Genomic DNA, 22,504 nt, shown 5'->3' with positions numbered 1-22,504 from the left:
TATTCATGCCTGAGGGAAGTAAGACCAATGCTTCTGGGTCCTAGCTGCTTGACCTCACAACGAAGAGGTATAGCAACTCAGCCCACAAAATGTCCAGTTCCCAACAGGGTGGCTCCCTATATGTAATTCCAGCTCCCATTTTGCAACTTTGGATACATCACTCAATTTCTAGGCTCAGTCTTTCACAGTTCCAAAACTGGATTTTTCTGAGTAAGTGTTATTACCTGGATACAGATAAAACTAGTCTGACTGAAATAAAAATACGTATGTTAAAATATAAAACATCGTCTTCTCTGTGATAACAGTTCTCTTTATCTCCGATAGTGATTGAATCACCTCTTAGTAATCTCAGCCAAGAGATTAGAGTTGTAGCAGAGGGGGAATCGGAACTACCTATCTCCTTCATGGAAACTCTGGTGGTGTAGTGGTTGGGTGCTACAGCTGCTAATCAAAAGGTCGTCAGTTTGAATCCACCAGGCGCTCCTTGGGAACTCTGTGGGGCAGTTCTACTCTGTCCTGTAGGGTCAGTGCATTTGTTGGTCAGGGGTCAGACAGTGTGCCTAAGAAAGCTATGCTTCCTTCAGCTTGGGTGGGAGGTAGAGGAGGGTGCTCATGGTCAATGTTCAGCTTGGCACTCAGGGATGCTTAGCAGTGCCACGAGCCCTGAAAATGTTAGTGATTTTGATATGGGAATGTAGAGTCTGTACTTTTCTACTGTAAAAACCATTGCTACATTTACTAAACCTATTTTGTCTTTAAAAAACTGCATCTTTAAAGACTTCTAGTGACCATTGTTTTGTGGTTGTATCCACCATAAATCTTCAATATGTGATTTTTGATCTTTAAAAAGAATCGTCCAGATGATCTCAAGTTTTACACATTCCCTCTCTTTTCCTCTTTCTCTGTCCCCCAGGCCCTTTTGGTGCCCTTTGGCCTAATAGCCATTTTGTTTTTAATTCTTTGACACTTCTGTTGTGTTGCTTTTCTCTTACCTAAGATTAGGTAATAGACTTATAAGGCTATATATTAGATTATATTAAAAAAAAAAAAGTTACCATTGAGTCTATTCCAACTCATGGCAACCCTATAGGACAAAGTAGAACTGCCCCATAGAGTTTCCAAGGAGCGTCTCATGGATTTGAACTGCTGACCTTTTGGTTAGCAGCCATAGCATTTAACCACTATACCACCAGGGTTTCCTAGATTATATTAGATTAGGTAATAGAGATATCTAGTAGCATTTTCAACAATTTGTTTTTTCTAAATAGTTGAGTTGGAGAGTTTTAACTCTGCTCTTATTTGAATTGAATATCATGTTTTATTAACCACTGAGAAGAGTGTAGATAATTCTACTAATTTCTAACTAATTAATATTTTCACCATTTTTGAAAGATTGAATGTATTTTAGCTTGTGTCTGTGTATGAAAATATGTATGCAGGTTATCTTATGAACCAGAATAGAAGTTAATCAGAAAAAGACAACTTTGTACTGCCTCCTCTCCTTTTGAGATGTGTATGTGGGGTGGGGAACGCAGGAAGGGTCTTGTAGTTATAATTTGCGGAAGAAGTTTTAAAGTACTATATATCCGACTTAGTCCATTCTTCCTTTATTTTGCGCCATTGTTCATTTCCATTTAGTAGGGAAATAGATTCCCACTGAGGGTGAATGACACTGTTACTTAAAGTGAAAGTTCAGAATCAGTGTAACATGAGATAAAGGAAGCATCTACATGGTTTCTGGTACTCGGAGTATCCACTGAACTGATATTTTGCATTTAATTTAAAGGTCTGGAGGCTTTCTTAAAGATTGAGAGTCTACATGTTTTACATGATTATTCCCATTTTAACTTGATATGAATATGAGGTTTAGAGAGATGCAGTTTTTCAGCTAATTTTGTTGTGGATTTTATTTGAGATAGAGAGAGAGGTCAGTGTTATTATAATAAAGCCAGCAGATAAACCAAACAAACAAAAAAAAAAACAAACCCACTGCCATCGAGTCAATTCTGATTCATAGCAGCCCTATAGAACAGGGTAGAACTGCCCCATAGAGTTTCCAAGAAGCGCCTGGCAGATTTAAACTGCCAACTCTTTGGTTAGCAGTCATAGCACTTAACCACTACGCCCCCAGTGTTTCCAGGAAGATAAACAGGAGGTACCTATTCAAAGGGAGGGCAAACCATTTAGTTTGTATTTCAGTTGCCTGGTGCAGGCAGAGTAACAATGTGGCCAATGAGTCTACCTCATGCCAGTTCCAGTCTATGGGTATTGATTACATTGATCAAAATTTAGTGCCCAGATAAATCATCCAAAATGCTTTGTTAGTTATGTTTTATGCCCCTCCCCACCATTGATTCGGTACATCTGGGAGATCTTCTGATAGGTGAACCTTATTTTCTCTTACTGTAAAACTCCCCATTTCTGTCTCTTAACAGGGGTTTTTTGTTAGGTAACTCATTCTGAATATGGATGAAAAAAAGTTTTCTAGCTTTCTATATGACTGGTGTAATGCACACCACCCACCCCTACCTGGTTGCTGTCCAGTTAATTCCGACTCACAATAGTTTTTTTTTACAAAGTTGCTCACACTATAAATGCCCAGGGGTTCTTGTTGGTAGAAGTGGGAAAATTTAGTCTTCCTGTGCACACCTGGCGTCAAGACTCATCGCTTAACACCATCCTTCCAATCAACCATATTGCTGCCTCCAGCCCTGCCCATGCCATATTCTAGAGCAGCCTCTGCTACAGTCTGTTCCTTCTTTAGTCACTATTTATTTTCACCAAATATTTAGAAACAGATTATCAGTAAGCAGCTACACAGATAGTTTAAAAAAATAAAGGAAAGAATGATCATTTATAGACCTTTCATGTGTTTTAACTATAGCTAAAATCTTTTTTTATTGTGCTTTAAGTAAAAGTTTACGAATTAAGTTGGACTCTCAACAAAAATATATAAACACCCTGCTATATACTCCTAATTGCTCTCCCCTCTAATGAGACCACACACTCCTTCCCTCCACTCTCTCTTTTCGTGTCCATTTGGCCAGCTTCTGACCCTCTGGACCTTCTCATCTACCCTTCAGACAGGAGATGCCAACATAGTTTCATGTGTCTACTTGATCCCAGAAGCTCATTCTTCACCAGTATCATTGTCTATCTCATAGTCCAGTCCAATCCCTGTCTGAAGAGTTAGCTTTAGGAATGGTCCCTGTCTTGGGCTAACAGAGGGTCTGGGGACTATGACCTCTGGGGTCATTCTAGTCTCAGTCAGATCATTAAGTCTGGTCTCTTTTTGAGAAATTGGGGTCTGCATCCCACTGCTCTCCTGCTCCCTCAGGGGTTCTCTGTTGTGTTCCCTGTCAGAGCAATCATCAGTTATAGCCGGGCACCATCTAGTTCTTCTGGTCTCAGGCTGATGTAGTCTCTGGTAGATGTGGCCCCTTCTGTCTCTTGGGCTCACAATTACCCTGTGTCTTTGGTGTTCTTCATTCTCCTTTGCTCCAGGTGGATAGAAACCAATTGATGCATCTTAGATAGCTGCTTACTAGCATTTAAGACCCTAGATGCCACTCTCCAAAGTGGGATGCAGAATGTTTTCTTAATAGATTTTACTATGCCAATTGACTTAGGTGCAGCCTGAAATCATGGTCCCCAAACCCCTGTCCCTACTACGCTGGCCTTTGAAGCGTTCAGTTTATTCAGGAAACTTCTTTGGTTTTGGTTTAGTCCAGTTATGCTGACCTTGCCTGTATTGTGTGTTGTCTTTTCCTTCACATAAAATAGTTCTTATCTACTGCCTAATTAGTGAAAACCCGTCTCCCTCCCTCCCCACTCTCATAACCATCAAAGAATATTCTCTTCTTTATTTAAACTATTTCTCGAGTTCTAATAATTATGGTCTTATACAATATTTGTCCTTTTGCAACTGACTAATTTCACTCAGCATAATGCCTTCCAGATTCCTCCATGTCATGAAATGTTTCACGGATTCATCATTGTTCTTTATCCATGCATAATATTCCATTGTGTGAATATACCATAATTTATTTATCCATTCGTCCATTGATGGGCACCTTGGCTGCTTCCATCTTTTTGCTATTGTAAGCAGTGCTGCAATGAACATAGGTGTGTATATATCTGTTTGTGTAAAGGCTCTTATTTCTCTAGGATATATTCCAAGGAGTGGGATTGCTGGATTGTGTGGTAGTTCTATTTCTAGTTTTTTAAGGAAGCACCACGTCAAAAAAATCTCTTGTATTTCTTGAAAAGTATTTAATGCATAGCTACAAAGTCTATGTACTAAAAGAGGAATTAAACTTCATTTAAAAAATGGTAAAAGTTAAACAGTAAAAATTATTGAAATTGGATCCAGGCTCCATAGTGTGCATAATCAATTGGCCTAAAATTCAAGGGATCCAGATTTTAACACCATCTCCCTTCCTCAAGATTCTGTAACTTTCAAAGTTCCTTGTGCCTGATTAAAAACCTATAATTAAATTGATAGACTTGAATGTATGTGTCTGAACCTATCTTAACTAGCCATTTAATGCTAATGAACAACCATAAACAAGATCATTTTGATGAACTACTTCTCATGCATATTTTGGTCATGTTAAATCACCTGTGCTCATTTAGACAGGCTTAGAAAAATTTTCTATGTGCATATAACATATAAACTACCTAGGCTGTAGGCTGCACAAGGAATAAAAATGAGCAGTTATGAGTTATTTCTTACTTTTTGTATTTAAAAAAGTTGATTTTTTCAGTTCACCATTAGAAAACATACCTGGTATATACAGATTAGGGTCCAATGAGTGGAAAACAAATGGGTCCATACATTGGCCCTGCACAGTGTCAGTTTGACTGAGCAACCAGCCAACTTTGAATCTGTGTCCTTTTTGTTCCAACCTCAGTCACCTTTCCATGTCAGCCTTCTCATCTGCCAGTGGTACCTGGTCCCACCCACCTCACAGACCCTGTTGGGCAAATAAAATGAAACATGTAAAAATGCTTCTAAAATCTAGGTATATGTACATATATTTTGCTGTGATAATATCCAACTTACCTTTGTATGGAAGACCTGAACCACCACTACCTTGTAGATGTCTCCGCAATCAAGGGAAAACATAGTAATCCCAATAATGGTTTTTGGAATCGAAATATAAACACAGCTAATGAGTGAAATTTCTGTTATTTAGGACAGTAACACTAGACTGTTGTTGAGCAAGAGGAATAATTAAATTATGGTTCATTTTGTCCTTTAAGAAACCAGTATCCATTCTATTGTGTTATGGATTGTCTTGGGGTTGTAAGATGTTCCTAATTACCCTGGTCTTCTTACAGGGTTGGCCTTTGCTGTTCTCTCATCTGTGCACCCTGTGTTTGGTTTATATGGGTCTCTGTTTCCTGCTGTCATTTATGCCATATTTGGAATGGGACGTCATGTTTGCACAGGTAATCATTTCTATGCTTTTGCTTTTCATGTTATTAATGAAGGGGATGTAGAAGTGACCGTTACTGATTTTATTTCCAAAGCAGTTCTTGCCTCACTGTTAAAAACGTCAGCAAATATTAGAGTAAGACGTTTAACTTTCTGTGTCTCAGATACTCAATACATACTGTGATTTATTGCTATATAACTATTTTTTTAACTATGTAACCAAAATTATTAAGAACTCCTTGTATTTTTAGGCTGCAAAAAAAGACCATAAAAGAAAGGGGGATATTCTGAATTTAAAATGAAATGAGAGATGGTAAGCATTTTTAGGAAGATAAGACTAGAAATTTCCTATACTTTAGGTTATTCAAATAGTGAAAAATATTTTAAATGTACTTGGCATTTGGACTAATGATCTTTTAGGTTTCCTCCAATCTAGATTCCATAATGCCGTTTGATTAGTATAGTTCTTGCCTTGCCTAGCTCTGTGTTACCAAGTAAAATGGTGAACTGTTACAAATATTCTGATAATAGAGCAGGCTGGTTAAAAACAAAACTTGGGTTTTGGAGTTAGGTAGATCTGAGTGTATGTCTCTTTTCATTGTTTGAGACTTACATGACCTTGGGCAAGTTTTTTACTATTTGCTTAATTGTAAAATCGCAAATAAATAAAGCAAAATAAAACAAAAAACCTCTTATGACTGTAAAAGACTGTAGTGAGAATTAAATGAAATAATTGAGGTACAGTGTCTAGCTTAGCACTTAGTATGTAACTTAATTAGTTGTATAGTAAGATTCAATAAAAATTAGATATTATTATTCTAAAATAATACCTTAATAAATGTTATGAAAGTCATAACAATGGAAGTATTTTTAAACTGAAGTTATCCCTAGAGACATTTTTGTTTATTTTGTGTATGTAAGATCTCAGCCTCTAAGTAATTCCTACTTCTATTTCTTCAGTGATCAGTTTGTGTTATTGAATGTCTTAGTTTCCTATTGCTGCTATAAGGAATTACCACAAGCATGGTGGCTAAAAGCAACACAATGTATTGTCTTAAAGTTTGGAACATCAGAAGTCTGAAATGGGTCTCACTGGGCTAAAATTTAGGTGTCAGCTGGTGTTCCTTTCTGAAGGGTGTAGGAAAGAATCTTTTTTCTTACCTTTTCCCAATTCTAGGGGCCACCTGTGTTCCTTAACTCAGAGCCACTTACTTCATCTTCAAAATCAGCCTTATAGCATCTTCACGTGTCTTTCTGACTCTGATTTTCTGCTTCCCTCTTCCACATTTAACAGGCCCTTGTGATTTTTGTGTGTGTGTGTGTGTGTGATTACAAGAGCCCTGGTGGAACAGTGGTGAAAGAGCTCAGCTGCTTAACCGAAAGGTCGGCAGTTTGAATCCACCAGCTGCAGCTTGGAAACCCTACGGGCAGTTCTACTCTGTCCTATAGGGTCATTTACAATACTGCTACCTGAAGTGTGGTCCATGGGCCTACAACATTAACATTATCTGGGAGCTTGTTGGAAATGCAAAAGCTTGGCTCCCATCCCAGATCTACAGAATCAGGATCCGCATTTTCACAAGATATTCAGTTTATTTATCACTTTATTAAGTGCCTCATTATTTTTTTTTGTCCTAACATAGCCCTCCCAAATGGACATTATAATGTACATATTTAGGTGAAAATAAAGGCCCCAAATTCAGAAAGGTTCTGTGAGATCACAGATTAAACTCGCTTGTACATGGATTACAACCCACATGCAGCCAAATTTAAAGCCCAAGCTTTTTTCTTTGTTAACAGTCTGCTCAAGAATGAACTTTTGTGTTGATGAAAACAGAGAAAAGCACAACAATGAATTAAGAATCCTTGAAGCCTATTATTTCTGAATTATCCTGCTTCCTCATTTCCTAACAAGTTAGTTTTATTTTTCAAAACATTTGAATATGTCATCAGCAGGAACAAAAAAAGATTGTTTCCTCTGTTAAACAAATGATAAAAGAAAAAGGCAAAACTAATTTGCCCAATAGGCCATAATTACTGTAAAATGTCAAAAATACATGATTTGATATGTGCCTAAATGTACATTTACATAAACCGTGTTATCTCCTAAGGAATCATTGTAGACATTTTACTGGTTGCCTGGTTTTGAAATTGCCATGTGTATAAGACTCTGTTTTTAACATGTCTTATTAGCTTCTATAGGAACCTTGTAGTCTACTAGTTAAATAATATGGATGAAAAATACATATAATTTACAGACCAAGTATAATCAATATATCACACTTTTTTAAAAAGAGGTTATGATTTTTTAATTGTAAGTATATATAAAAAATTTGCTGTTACAACATTTTTTACATGTATAATTTGGTGACATTAATTACATTCATCATGTTGTGAAGCCATCACCACTGTCTGTGTCCTCATTTTTTCATCACCCTTAACTCATCGCAACCTTATAGGACAGAGTAGGACTGCCCCATAGGGTTTCCAAGGAGTGGCTGGTGGATTCAAACTGCTGGCCTTTTGGTTAGCAGTAGAGCTCTTAACCATTATGCCACCAGGGCTCCTAATAAAACCTCCAAAACCAAATCCAGACCCATTGCCGTGGAGTTGATTCCAACTCATAGTGACCCTATAGAACAGAGTAGAACTGCCCCATAGGGTTTCCAAGGAGCACCTGGTGGATTCAAACTGCCGATGTTTTGGTTAGCACCCTTAACTCTTAACCATTGTGCCACCAGGGTTTCCAATAAAAGCTTAGTGCTCCCTTAACAATGACTCCTTCCTTCCCCCTCCTTCCTACCACTGGTAACCATTAATAAACTTGGTTTCTATAAATTTGCCTATTCTTGATAGTTCATGTAGATGAGATCATACAATATTTGTTCTTTTATGACTGACTTATTTCACTCAGCATGTTCGCAAGGTTCATCCATGTTGGAGCATGTATCAGGACTTCTTCTCTCTTTCTGCCTGAGTAATATTCCATTTTATGTGTATACCACATTTTGTTTATTCATTCATCTTTTGATGGACATTTAGGTTGTTTCAAAGTTTTGGCTATTGTGAATAGTGGTGCAATGAACGTCGGTGTACATTTCTCTGTTTGTGTTCCTGCTTTCAATTTTTGGGGGTATATGCCTAGAAGTGGAATAAAAAATGAATCAAAAATCACTTTATCTTGGATTTACCTTCAACTTGGGCAAAATACAATACCAAATCACTAAATGCAATAATGAATTATGTTAGAGGCATCCTAAACAGCAAATAATTCATAAAGTCAAAGTATAAAAGCACAAATTAGCTATTTTACTCAATAATGTGAATTTTCTTCTTTTTATTTAAGACACTACAAATTTTTAAAAAGGGAATAAATTAGTTTATTCTCATGTCTTGCAAAGAATATGTCTTAGAATAAAAAGGAAAAGGACAGAAGCTAGGGTGTAAATTAGAGATTTTTTAAAAAAATAACTATGTTTAGCAATTTGGAGAAAATATTAGGGAGACTATCAAGGGTACTTGTCAGAAGAAAAAAAAATAAACAGCGTGATAGGTCTTAATGCTAGATGATGCTATATGTGACTTTTCATTTAATCATTCCCTATATTTTATAACTAGATATCTTATCATCATCTTGCAAATAAGGAAACTGAGAAAAGTTATGTATGTGACCAAGATCACAAGTTACTATCCAGAACTGGGATTTGAACTTAAAAAAAAAAGTTTGTTTAACTCTGAGGCCCGTATTTGTTTCCCATTAGACCCCTTATACCCATAGAACTCTTTTTTTTTCCTCCATAGAACCCTTAAACTACTAAATGAGTATTATTTAAGGATACCACTACTAGACTTTATAAGCCAACCAGGGAAAAAAGCTGAGAAGGTGAGGGAAAGACTAGAGAAGCAGCGGGGAGGTGACACAGACAAGGAGAGACCTGTGAGGTGGGGCAGGTAGAATGTCATCCACAGCATCCGCACCTGTTCTGTGGGAGCTCCGACGTTCTGGATTTCACTCACTCCTCGGAAACAGCAAAGTAGCATCATTGCTGAAGGGGCCACCACCACTACCACCAGTTGCCATAGGCTCAGTTCCGATTCACGGCCACCCTATGTGCGTCTGAGTAGAATCCTGTGCCACAGGGTTTTCAATGGCTGTTTTTTCAGAAGCAGACCACCAGGCCTTTCTCTGAGGTGTCTCTGGGTGGACTCGAACCACCAACCTTTTGGTTAGCAGCTAAACATGTTAACCATTTGCACCACCTGGGGACTCCTGCTGAAGGGCAGTACCCCCATATCCATGTTGGCACAGCTACTGCTGGGAAAGTCTCTCTCTGGAGATGTTCTTGAGATATCACTCACACACTGGTGAGGCTCATTCTCCTTCCTCCAACAATGCCTCCTTTTAAAAAGTCCTTTCTCTCCTACCATTCAGTTCCCTCCTATTCTCCCCTACATTCCAGGAAAGATAGACCTTAAGTCAAAAATTAACCATGATATCTTCATTTTCAATTCCACAGTTGCTTTTATTTATTTATTTATTTATATTGTGAAAATATGCACAGCAAAATTCAGTTGCCTTGGTATAAAACCTTTTACTCTGTGCTCTAGGAGATTTAAAGATCTTTAGACACACATTTCTACCCTCAAGTGTATCAGACTTTGAGAAGTCCTTTTGTGACATACCCTGAAAGAACTGTTTTACTAAGACCAGCTTCCAAGGTGACTGTTCCTTACTTGGTGTTGCTCGTATTGGCCATTAGTATCTTGCCTCTAATTCTCAGATTAATTCCTTGATGAGTTCTTAGTTTAATACTTTATGATGAAGACAATGAGATTATTGTTAGTATTTTTGAGAATGACTTAGCTCACACAGAGAACTGTAATTGATTTACACTATATATTCTGTACCACTAACTCTCTGGAAAAGAAGAACAGAATAACAGAACATAATAGAACATTCTGATCTTAGTCTTATTAAGATAATAACTATCATTTATCAGATGCTGAGGACATGACATACATTGTGCTATGTACTATATTACATTATCTCATTTAAGCCTCATAGCAACCCCATGGGGTGAGGAATATTATCTGTTTATAAACAAGGAGATTGAGGTGGCAGTGCTGGGATTTTAGGCCAGGAAAGGGGCCACGACCACCATGCTGTTCTAAATCCACAGCACAGACTACCATTCATATCCAGCAAGACAAGAGGATCGTCTGTGTTGGATTTCCACAGGGGCCTGTTTCTGATTGACTCTTGTCTCTCTCATCCTATGCTGCTGAATACTTTGTGTTGGGGTGTCTGCATCTTGCCTTAGGCCATTTTTCATGAAGTCTCACATATGAACCGGAACAAAGCAAGATCTTTAATGGGCCAGGGGGAAGGTTATGCAATATTACAGTTTCTCTTGTTAACCCCGTCTGTGGGAATCAGCATTTCCCTGTCCTTGCAACCGCATTCTCAGGCATATTGTGCAGATATGAGAGGCATCAAGGCTCTTGGCAGGAAGAAGAGAACAAACCGAAAGGAATTTTGCGTTTGTGCTAGGCCGTGACTATTCCTGGGAAGTACCCGTCTAATGACAGCAGACAGAAACGGTATGTTTAGTCAATTTAAGTGCCTCAGCGTGTTTTTACACTATAATAAAGGTGTACTGTGCAATGCTACACACTGTCCCTGGGTGGCCCAAATGGCTTGCGCTCAACTACTAACCTAAAAGATTGGCGGTTTGAACTCACCCAGCAGCCCTGCAGAAGAAAGTCCTGATGATCTGCTACTGTAAAGATCACAGCCCAGAAAACCCTATGGTGCAGTTCTACTCTGTAACACATGGGGTCGCCATGAGTTGGAATCAAATAGAAGACAATGAGTTTTTATGCTGTTTTTTAAATCACAGAGGGTAGGAAGGTTAAGTCTGGCTGGGAAGATCTGGGCTGGATCCTTGGTGGACATGGAACTTGAGCCAGATCTTGAAAGGCAGGTAGGGTTTGCACAGGTAGGTTGGAGGAGCTCGTACTCCAGGTAAAGAGCTCTGTATACTTAGCCACTGAACTTACTGAGGTCTTTATATTTATCAGCTCATTTCTATTCCTTTAAAACTCTGCCATGTAGGTGTTATCATCCCCATCCTGTGGATGGGGCAGTTTAGACTCAGAATAATGTACGTTAGATTACATCTTAGATAAATGGATGAATTGGATTCAAATCCAGACCATGATCTCTTAACTGATCTACTAAGGGCACTCTATGCCGATCTGCACAGAGATGGAACATATATGGCCCAAAGGGGCATAGCAAGGAGATGGGTGTGGCTGTGTGTTGAATGGAATTATGTACATGTAGGCAGGTTTCTGTTTATTGGTGGAATGTGGTATAGAGTAGGGATGTGGGGGAGATTATTTCTAATACATCTATTTGGTTTGACAACATGGATTCAACTTAAATGATGGATTCAACTTAAATGATGGATTCCAACATTTTTTATTGTTTTTTTTTTTCCTAACAAGACCCCGTGCTCACTTTTTTAGGCACCTTTGCTTTAACGTCCTTAATATCAGCCAATGCAGTGGAACGGCTTGTCCCTCAGAGCAGCCAGAACCTCACCACACAGAGCAACACCAGTGTCCTGGGCTTATCTGAATTTGAGATGCGAAGGATTGGTGTGGCTGCAGCAGTTTCCTTCTTGGGAGGAGTGATTCAGGTAAGTAACATTGAGACTTGAGAATAAACAAAGCGGGAACAACAGCACAGCGGAAGCAATTTAGTGCTTTATTTTGATTCTTCTTCGTGCATTTGTCTCTCCAGATGGGTAAAGTGCTGATGTGTTTTACCTTTATGGAAACACTGTCTACTGCATAGAGTAGTTACTCTCTAAATATTGGTTGAGTGAATGAACGAGTACCAAATTTTGAAGTTATAAGGAAACAGTGTTTGACTCTATAAGAATGGGCTTCCGTATAAGGCACTGAGGCAGTCCTTGTGCTTACAGTGACCAGACAGTCACTTCGCAATGTTTCAGGAGAAATCCCTACACGGGAAGATGTGACTAGATTTCTAGAATCCTAACCAATTTTAGGAGCCTCTGGATGGTACAAACGGTTAATGTGCTTGGCTGCTAATTGAAAAGCTGGAGGTTTGAGTTCACCCAGATGGACTCAAAGAAAGGTCTAATGATTCACTTCCATCAAATCAGCCATTGAAAACCCTATGGAGTACAGTTCTACTCTGACACGCGTGGCGTTGCCATGAGTCAGAATTGATGCTACGGCAACTGCTTAACCAATTTTAAGATTTTATGACTTTACTGCCAACATCAGTAACAGGTGGCTCTTAGCTTGTCCCATAAACTTGCTGGCCTTTGCTCCTTCCAGCATCAGGCATGTATGTTGTTGACAGGTTCACTGTAGTCTTGCTAGTTCTTTAAAATGTCAAAATTTCTAATTTGCTGTTTTAAAACATTTGTCACTTTAAAAATTAGATAACTGAGAAGTAAGTATAAAAGTAACAAAGGTCTAAATATTCGAGCACGAATTTGAGTCTTTGATCACATTTTTGCTTACTTCCTCATTTTAAGCTGAATTAAGTGTAAGTATCTTTCCTGAATGTCAGTGTTCTGAATCGGTTGATGCTCTATTTTATAGCGTACCGTTATTTATAAGGTCAAAGATCGCATAAACTCCAAGAAGGGAGAAAATAATTGATGACTGCCTGGAATTGAAGAGTAGGAAGAAATGATGTGGCCTAAAAGGAAGATAGCATTAAAGTCTCTAGAGTTACACTGCCTTCCAGCTATGTATAAAAGAATGAAGAATTAAGGATGTCAGCACAAAATAAGAATAACTCAAGTCTTCATGGTTCTTTAGAAAACTAGTCTGATTGGCAGCTTTGCCTAATAAATTGATTAACCTTGAAGATCTAGCAGGTAGTTGCTATGGCTGATGGCTTTCATGAAATAGAAACTAGTGTTCTGAGTATCTTGTTACCTTTGCTATATTTTTTAAAGCACGGATGAAGTCGGCGTATTCTGAGTCTTACACGGACAAGCTCAGCACCATTTTCTTCCTCCTTTGGCTTGTGTGGAAACCCTGGTGGTGCAGTGGTTAAGTGCTACAGCTGCTAACCAAAAGATCGGCAGTTCGAATCCGCCACGCCCTGCTTGGAAACTCTATGGGGCAGTTCTACTCTGTCTTGTAGGGTCGCTATGAGTCGGAACCACTTGAGGGCACTGGGTTTGATTTTTTTTTTTTTTTTTTTGGTTTTTGTTTGTGTGACACCCTCTAAGAGATCTGGTGTTTGTCTCCATCTCAGAAATAATCTACCATGTGAACTGGTATTCAGACAGGGATATGTTACGTTGGATTTGGTGTGCGTTTTCAGAAAAATCCCTGTACTAACACAGCAAAGACAATATTGCTACTCCCTCTGTTTCAGTTATATTCCATTCACACCCCTCTTTGAATTTACAATTTTTATTAGTTTTGGACTTTCTATTTTCTTTAAAGCATGGGACAAATAGTTTTAGGTATACATCATAACGACCCTATAGCATAGAGTAGAACTGCCCCATAGGTTTTCCAGCGAGCAGCTGGTGTGTTCGAATTGCCAATCTTTTGACTAGCAGCCGAACTCCATTAATTAACATGCTAGCCTATCTAAACGTTGAAGTTTATATATTTTATCATGTTAAGAAAGTATTCATTATTTTCTCTTTTTGTGAATTTTTTAGTAGAAATTAGAAAAGTGTTAAGTATTGCTGAAGGCTTTTTCAGCATTATAGAAAAAGTAATGTGATTTTTTTCCCTTTTAAATCTATTACATGGTACATTATATTAATGGGCCTCTTAATATTGAGCCAGCGTTAAATTCCTGGACAAAATCTTACTCGGTCATGGCGTATTTTATTCTTAATGTGGTATTGGATTCTGCTTATTATTTTTTTATTTACTACTTTGACATCGTTATTCTTTCGTGGTATTGGACTGTAGTTTTTTCTACTCTCTTTGCAAGGTTTAGGTATCAATGTTTTACCTGCTTCTTAACCTTCATTTCTAACGCTTTGGAGCAATGGATAGCATATTCGGACAATCTAGTCTTTGAAGATTTTGTAGAATTTTACTTTGAAGTAATTTGTTGGCAGGTACTTGGTCAAATTTTATAATATGTGTTTCCCTAGAAAATTTTCATTTCTATCTAGATTTTCAAACTTACTTGCATATAGGTCTTCAAAATGATCTTATGATTTTTTTTAAAAAACCTTACATTTCAAAATATTTTTCCCCTTTGATATTTCTTATTTTTATTTGTACATAAATTTCTTTCCTTGATGAAATTAACTAGTGGTTTGTCTATTTTGTTAATTCTTTTTTAAAAAACCCAGTATTTTGAAATATTAAGTCTACTTTTTTTCTGTTCGCTTTCTCTGTTTTTTTTTTTTTCCCTATTTTATATTTACTTTTTTTTTTGGTTTTTGAAATGGGAATTCAATTAATCTATTAGCATTTTTTATTTTTATTGATGAGAGTATTTTTATGTTAAAATTTTTTCTTATGCTTATTGCTTGAAATATTTTATAGATTCTTATATATAGTTTTTCATTATCAATATTCTTAAGAAATTCTGTGATTTTAGTTTATATTTTCCCTTCTGCCCAATAATTGTTTAATGGAATGGTTTTTAATTTCCAGGTAGATAGGCCTTTTTGATTTTCAATTTTGTTAATAATTTCTAGTTTTATTGCATTGTGGTCAGAGAGTATTATTTATAATATTTCTATATTACCTAATTTATTAATGCTTTTCTTGTGACCTAACATGTGATCAGTTTTTATGAATTTATTATGAACATTTTGGGAAGGGAAAGTATATTCTCTATTATCAGTGTGTAAAGATCAATATATAGCCATAAATTCTACATTATTGATTATGTTGTTAAGTCTTCAATAGTCTTACTCATCTTTTGTCTACTTGATTTTTCTTGTACTAAGGATGGTGCATTCATTATTGTAGGCTGCCTTCACCAAAATAAGCAGATCTTACTTTCTAATGATTTGCTTACCTTTTAGGTAAGCTGTAGTATGTGTGTGTCATAAACATAGATGTATGCAAATGTCTCTCACTCATCATCATTTAGGCAAAATAAATTATTTATGTTTCTAGTATAAATAAAGCGCACTTACATAACTGCAATAATGTGATGTGATATGTTTCTGTGGTGCACATTGGATTATGGTTCATTTTAAACAGCTTTATTGAGGTATAACTGACATACAATAAATTGCAGATATTTAGAGCAGTCCCTGGGTGTCGCAAATGGCTAGTTAGGTACTCAACTACTAGCCAAAATTTGGCAGCTTTAACCCACCCAGAGGCTACTTGAAGATAGGCCTGGAGATCTGCTTCTGAAAGATCACATCCTTGAAAACCCTATGGAGTAATTCTACTCCACACAGGAGGGGTTGCCATGAAATGAAATCAACTCAGTGGCAACTAACAACAAGCACATACAATATGATAGGTTTTGGCATATATAAATGTATATATACACACATACATACATACACACCAAAAGATGCATTGAAAGAAGATGGAAGGAATGCATAGTCATTGTACCAAAAAGAAATGATTGACTTTCAACCATTTCAGGAGGTAGAATATGATCAAGAAATAATGGTACTGAAGTAAGAGGTCCAAGCTGCACTGAAGGCATTTGTGAAAAACAAAGCTCCAGGAATTGAAGGAATAGCAATTGAGATGTTTTAACAAACGGATGCAGAACTGGAAGTGCTCAGTGGTCTATGCCAAATAATTTGGAAGACAGCTACCTGGCCAACGGACTGGAAGAGATCCATATTAGTGCCCATTTCAAAGAAAATTGATCTGACAAAATGTGGAAATTAACAAACAATATCATTAATATGACATGCAAGTAGAATTTCGCTGAATATCGTACGAAAGCGGCTGCAGCAGTGTATCTACAGGGAACTGCCAGAAGTTCAAGCTGGATTCAGAAGAGGACATGGAACAAGGGTTATCACTGCTGATGCCAGATGGATCTTGGCTGAAAGCAGAGAATACCAGAAAGATGTTTAACTGTGTTTTATTGACTATGCAAAGGCATTTGACTGTGTGGATCATAACAACTTATGGGTAACATTATGAATAATGGGAGTTCCAGAACACTTAATTGTACTCATGAGGAACCTGTACATAGATGAAGAGGCGGTTATATGAACAGAACAAGGGGATACCGCATGGTTCAAAATCAGGAAGGGTGTGTGTCAGGGTTGTACCTTTTCCACATACTTATTCAAGTTGTATGCTGAGCAAATAATCTGAGAAGCTGGACTATACAAAGAAGAACTCAGCATCAGAAGTGGAGGGAAACTCATTAATAACTTGAGATATGCCGATGACACAACCTTGCTTACCGACAATGAAAAGGATATGAAGCACTTACTTATGAAGATCAAAGAGCATAGCCTTCAGTATGGATTACACCTTACTTAAAGAAAACAAAAACCCTCACCAATGGGCCAATAAGCAACATTACGATAAACAGGGAAAAGACTGAAATTTTCAAAGATTTCATTTTACATGGATCCATAATTAACACCTATGGAAGTAGCAGTCAAGAAATCAAAGGACACATTGCATTAGGCAAATCTGCTGCAAAAGACCTCTTTAAAGTGTTAAAAAGCAAAGATGTCACTTTAAGGACTAAATGCACCTGGCCCAAGCCTTGGTGCTTTCAATTGCCCCTTATGCATGTGAAAGCTGAACAATGCATACAGAAGACCAAAGAAGAATTGATGCCTTGGAATTATGGTGTTGGCAAAGAATATTGACTATACTATGGAATGCCAGAATGGACAAATCTGTCTTGGAAGAAGTACAGCTAGAATCCTCCTTAGAAGCAAGGATGGCAAGACTTTGTCTCACATACTTTGGGTGTGTTATCAGGTGGGACCAGCCCTGAAAAAGGACATCATGCTTGGTAAAATAGAGGGTCACTGAAAAACAGAAAGACTCTCAACAAGATGGATTTACCTAGTGGATGCAGCATATGGGCTCAATCATAACAACAATTGTGAGGATAATACAGAACCAGGCAGTGTTTCCTTCTATTGTACATAGGGTCACAATGAGTTGGAACCAGCTAGATGGCACCTAACAACTACAACATACACACATGAAATTATTACTACAATCAAGATAATGAAATATCCATCACTCACCCAAATTTTTCCTTGCCCATTTGGAATCCCTTCCCCCACCCTCTTGCTCTCCCCAACTTCCATCCTGAATACCAGGCAACCACTGATCTGCTTTCTGTCACTATAGATTAGTTTGCATTTTCTAGTGTTTTATATAAATGAATTCACTGTACTGGTTTCTTTCACTAAGCATAACATTATTGTTATTTTCTAGTTCACTGTAATAGTTTTGTAACATGTCCAAACCAACCACCCAACCACCCAACCAAACACCCAAACACCCAACCAACCACCCAACCACCCATCCAACCACCCACCCACCCAACCAACCAACCAAAACAACCAAACCAACCAAACCAACCAAACCAACCAACCAACCACCATACAAACCAGTTGCCATGGAGTCAATTCCGACTCAGAGGAACGCTAGAGGGCAGAATATAACTGCCCCATAGGGTTTTGGTTAGCAGCTGAGCTCTTAACCACTGTGCCACTAGGGCCCCTGTAAGATGGTAGGAACCCCTATCACTAGAACTCATGTAATTTCTGATTGCTGCTAATACAGTAACTAAACAGACTGGTCTGGGGATTTTTTTTTGTTTTTATTCTTATCTATTTCTAAGGCAATTTAATTCCTTCATTTTGCAGAGAAAATCTTTCAAATGTAACTGATGCAATTTTTTGCTATCGGTGTTACTTTTCAAAAAGGAAGTTCTCTAGCTTAGCTAAAACGCAGTAGCAGCCAAGATAGGAACTGCTTTCTCATTCAGGGCAATGAGGTGTTAATTTCAAGGCAAAGTGGAACCATTTAAAATGCCAGTATCAATAAGCCTTTCTCTGAGTGTATGGGGTGAGGAAGGGACCACTCAATAAGAGTCAAGACATTTAAAACCATTGTTCTCTTCTCCCTGCAGTTTTTATTATTCTCCATGACAGGCTCTTTGCCCATTCCCTTTTCCAAGAATTCAACAGGGTCTCAGGTTGTCTCCTGCCCATTTCCATGTGTAAGTTTCCCAAGATCTACTTTTATGAAAAAGTAGACAAGATTTCTGCCCTGGAGGACAAGGGGGTATACAGCCCCTTTGTCTGATTCTTAGACAAGCTTGGGGTGACACAGGGGGGTAGGGTATCGAGTGACAAAGCCTCGTATTATTGTTCTGATGCATTCTGAAAATACAGTGTTATTTCTTCAGGGAAGATAAAAACTAGACTTAAATAAGAAAGTCTCCATTTATTTTTAGTTTCGTAGTAAATAAATTTTTGAAAGTATTAAATAATAGAATAATGAATACAAAAAGGACTTAAAATGTAGACTAGTTTACTCTGCCTGTTCAACATGTAATACTTATCCTTTCCAGAAAGAAAAGTCATTGACTTCATTCTTTTGAAATGCGGAAGGGCAGTCTAAAATCTCTTATGATAATGTTTCACTATCTTACAACTATTATAATCAGGAAGTCATTACTCTGCCAAATCTAAATTTTTCCATGGATAGTTTGTACCTGGTAGATTTTTATTTAGAAGTTAAGAATAAATGTAATAAAATTAGAAGTATAACATTCTTAAAATTATAAAAATGAAAATTTCTCATTAAAAACAATAATATTTTTGTCCCATTATATGCCAAGCTTTGTTCTAAGTTCACTACATGTATTAATGCATTCAATCCTCATCAGCATTTTATGAAATATATATATAGATGAAAAAAAAAAAGAAGACAAAAATCAGTTGCCATCAAGCTGACTGTAACTCATGGAGATGCCATGTATGTTAGAATTTGGACATAAGTGACTCTTTCCACGTGCTCCTATAGGACATTGTTCATGACCTGACCTTAGAAGGCTTCTCAGTCTACCAGGGAATATATTTTTTTTTTTTTACCTAGTTGTCTCCCTCTAGATAGTGAGTCTATATAGAAAAGAGACTTTATATAGTTCCAGCAGCTGGTGCTTAGTAAATGGGAGTTGAATAAATTGAACAGGAAAAAGTTAGTTAAATGTTAGTGTATCGCTGTATTAAATAACTGAAATTAAGTTTTTTTTTTTTTAACCTTTTCAGATTTACCACTTTCTTCCCTACTCCCTCCCCTTCAAACTAGGATGTAGGAAATGTGTCTATAGCTGTTTAAATTGTAACACAATTCCTAATGAAAAAGGAGTAAGAAAATTACAATTTTCTAATTTGATCATGGATTTTGTCAGATTTTATCCAACTCAAGGAAACACTGGTGGCTTAGTAGTTAAGTGCTACAGCTGCTAACCAAAAAGTCTGCAGTTTGAATCCACCAGGCACTCCTTGTAAAGTCTATGGGGCAGTTCTGTTCTGTTCTATAGGGTCGCTTTGAGTTGGAATCGACTCAGCGGCAATGGGTTTGGTTTTTTCAGTATCCAGCTCAAATGTGGAGTGACCCAATCAATGAACTTGTCCACATTTTCCCACAAGTGCCACACTTCATTAAACCTAAAAATGTAACTACTCCTTCACTCCCAACTTCCCTATGTCTTTTAATAAGGCGGAAGGGCCAAATTGTTGTCTAATCCAGAAGGCTTGACTCTCACTTTCTCTTGATTCAGGGCTAGTTTTTGACTTGAAATGTCTAGAAACTGAAAAGATTATGGTGCCTCCTTCAACCACATAATTCCTAGTAAAAACAATTCTTAAGGCCAGTGAATTTCTGACATATTACACATGAAAAAAAAAAAATCAAATTAGAAATCATGTTTGTTTTTGAAGCAGATGATTAGTTTGCCTACTGTAGGTAATCCAACATAGCACACCTCTCTGCCCTCCATCCCTGTTGTCTAGTTTAGGTTCTTTTGTCCTTTTTCTTTTAGCTACTCCTTGAATAATAACCTTTTAAATGACCATTTGTTCCACAGTCTATTTTCAGATAAATCCTGCCATGCTCAGCTCTGATTTTTTGTGCCAATGTGCAGCATATTTCTTGGCAAAATCAGGTGTTTAATAAATGTATAGGCGAGTACTGTCACTCACTCCTGCAAAGCTTCCTATTCACTGGTTTTGAGGTGGTCCATATTCTGATTTCAAAATTTCTTGCTTTATTTCTGTTATTCCCTTTTGGGTAGTTGTGTTCCTTTTAAGCTAACAACTCTGTATGCTCTGAAAATATCCCATGTGTTCCTGATTGATACTAATACTCATCCTCTTTCTGGAATGTTTTCTAGTAATTTCTCTCTCTAGAATTCCTCTGTAAGTATCAAGGCAAAATATTAAGCCTATCCAGCAGTATTCCCTTCTCCCTCTGATATCTAGTAGTATTTTTCCTATTCTTTATGTTTTCACTAGTGCCATACCTCTGAAACCCAACAGTCTGCTGTCCTATGTACAGACCCTCTTTTTCCCCCATATCCATGCACAAAGAACTCAGGTACTCTTTGTGGACACCACACATGTTAGGCTTACCTGAGGATTCTGTTGGAGAGGTGGAGGAGTTTTTCTTTTCTTTTTTTTAATTTAATGAGAATTTTTATTTTAGAATAATTTTAGATTTACAGAAAAATTGTGAAGATAGCACAGATTATATCCATAAACTCCACACCCAATTTCCCCTATTATGAACATCTTACATTAGTATGAAGTATTTGTCACAATTAGTGAACCAGAACTAAAGCCCATACTTTATACTCAGAGCTCCTTAATTTTTACTTTATTATTATTATTTTTTCTGTTCCAGAGTCCAATCTGGAATCTCACATTACATTAAGTTTCATGTCTCCTTGAGCTCTTCTTGGCTGTGACAACTTTTTAGACATTCCTTGTTTTTGATGATTTTGACAGTTTTGAGGCATTTTGGTCAAGTATTTTGTAAAATGTCCCTCTGTTGGGATTTGTCTGATATTTTCCCGATGATTAGACAGGATTTTTGAGGAGCTCACAGAGGTAATGTGACGTTCTTACCACATCACATCAAGATTACAGACTATCAGCATGACTTATCACTGTCGATGTTAACATTGACTGTGAAGTTCAGGTAGTATTTGTCAAGTTTCTCTAATGTAAAATCCCTCTATTGCTCCCATTTTAATACTGTACTCTTTGGAAGGAAGCCACTATGTACAACCCACACTTCAGGAATGGGGGTTATGTGCCGTCTCTTTGAGGGTGGAGTTCTACATGTTACTGGAATTCTTCTTCACGGGAGATTTTCCTATTCTCCCCTTTAATTAATTAATCTATTTAATCATGTATTTAATATCAGTATGAACTCAAAGCTACTTATTTCATATTTTGGGTTGTAATCCAGTACTACTTGTCTTAGTTGTCTAGTGCTGCTATAATAGAAATATTACAAGTAGGTGGCTTAAAAAAAAAAAAAAAGTATTTTCTTCCAGTTCAGGAGGCTAGAAGTCCAAATTCAGGGTGCCGGCTGTAGGGTAAGGCTTTCTTTCTCTGTTGGTGCTGGAGGAAAGTCTTGTCTCTTCTGAGTTTCTGCTCCTGGGTAATCTTCATGTGGCATAGCTTTTCTCTTCCTCCATTTCTGGTTGATAGCTTTTACTCTTTTTTATATCTCAAAAGACATTGACACAAGATACATGTACATTAATCCTGTCTCATTAACATAACAGATACAATCCATTCCCAAATGGGGATTACAACCCCAGGCATAGAGGTTAGGATTTACAACACACATTTTGGGGGAACACATTTCAACCCATAACATTAAACCCCTTGGTCCCCCCAAATTTATATCCTTCCTGCATCCACCCCATCACATCATACCAAAACTCTTAAATCAACTCTAAGTTCAAAATCTCATCTTCTGAATTATCTAAATCAAATATGGGTGAGAATTTAGGTGTATTCCATCCTGGGGCAAAATTCGTCTTCA

At 37.3% G+C, this 22,504-nt stretch overlaps 1 protein-coding gene across 3 annotated transcripts in view; it reads left to right on the top strand.

Annotated features, from left to right (window-relative positions):
- Positions 1 to 22,504, top strand: part of SLC26A7 (solute carrier family 26 member 7) — a 137,481-nt gene that overhangs the window by 36,415 nt on the left and 78,562 nt on the right. For all 3 annotated transcript variants that reach the window (XM_049854504.1, XM_049854505.1, XM_049854506.1), the window contains 2 exons: positions 5,344 to 5,454; positions 11,972 to 12,144. In XM_049854504.1, the coding sequence (XP_049710461.1) occupies positions 5,344 to 5,454; positions 11,972 to 12,144 (284 nt within the window). The remainder of the gene's footprint in view (positions 1 to 5,343; positions 5,455 to 11,971; positions 12,145 to 22,504) is intronic.

This window comes from Elephas maximus, chromosome 15 (genome assembly GCF_024166365.1).
Source record: "Elephas maximus indicus isolate mEleMax1 chromosome 15, mEleMax1 primary haplotype, whole genome shotgun sequence".
NCBI classification, from domain to species: domain Eukaryota; kingdom Metazoa; phylum Chordata; class Mammalia; order Proboscidea; family Elephantidae; genus Elephas; species Elephas maximus.
The sequence above is the reverse complement of the archived record's forward strand: the minus strand, read 5'-3'. Positions and strand labels throughout refer to the sequence as shown.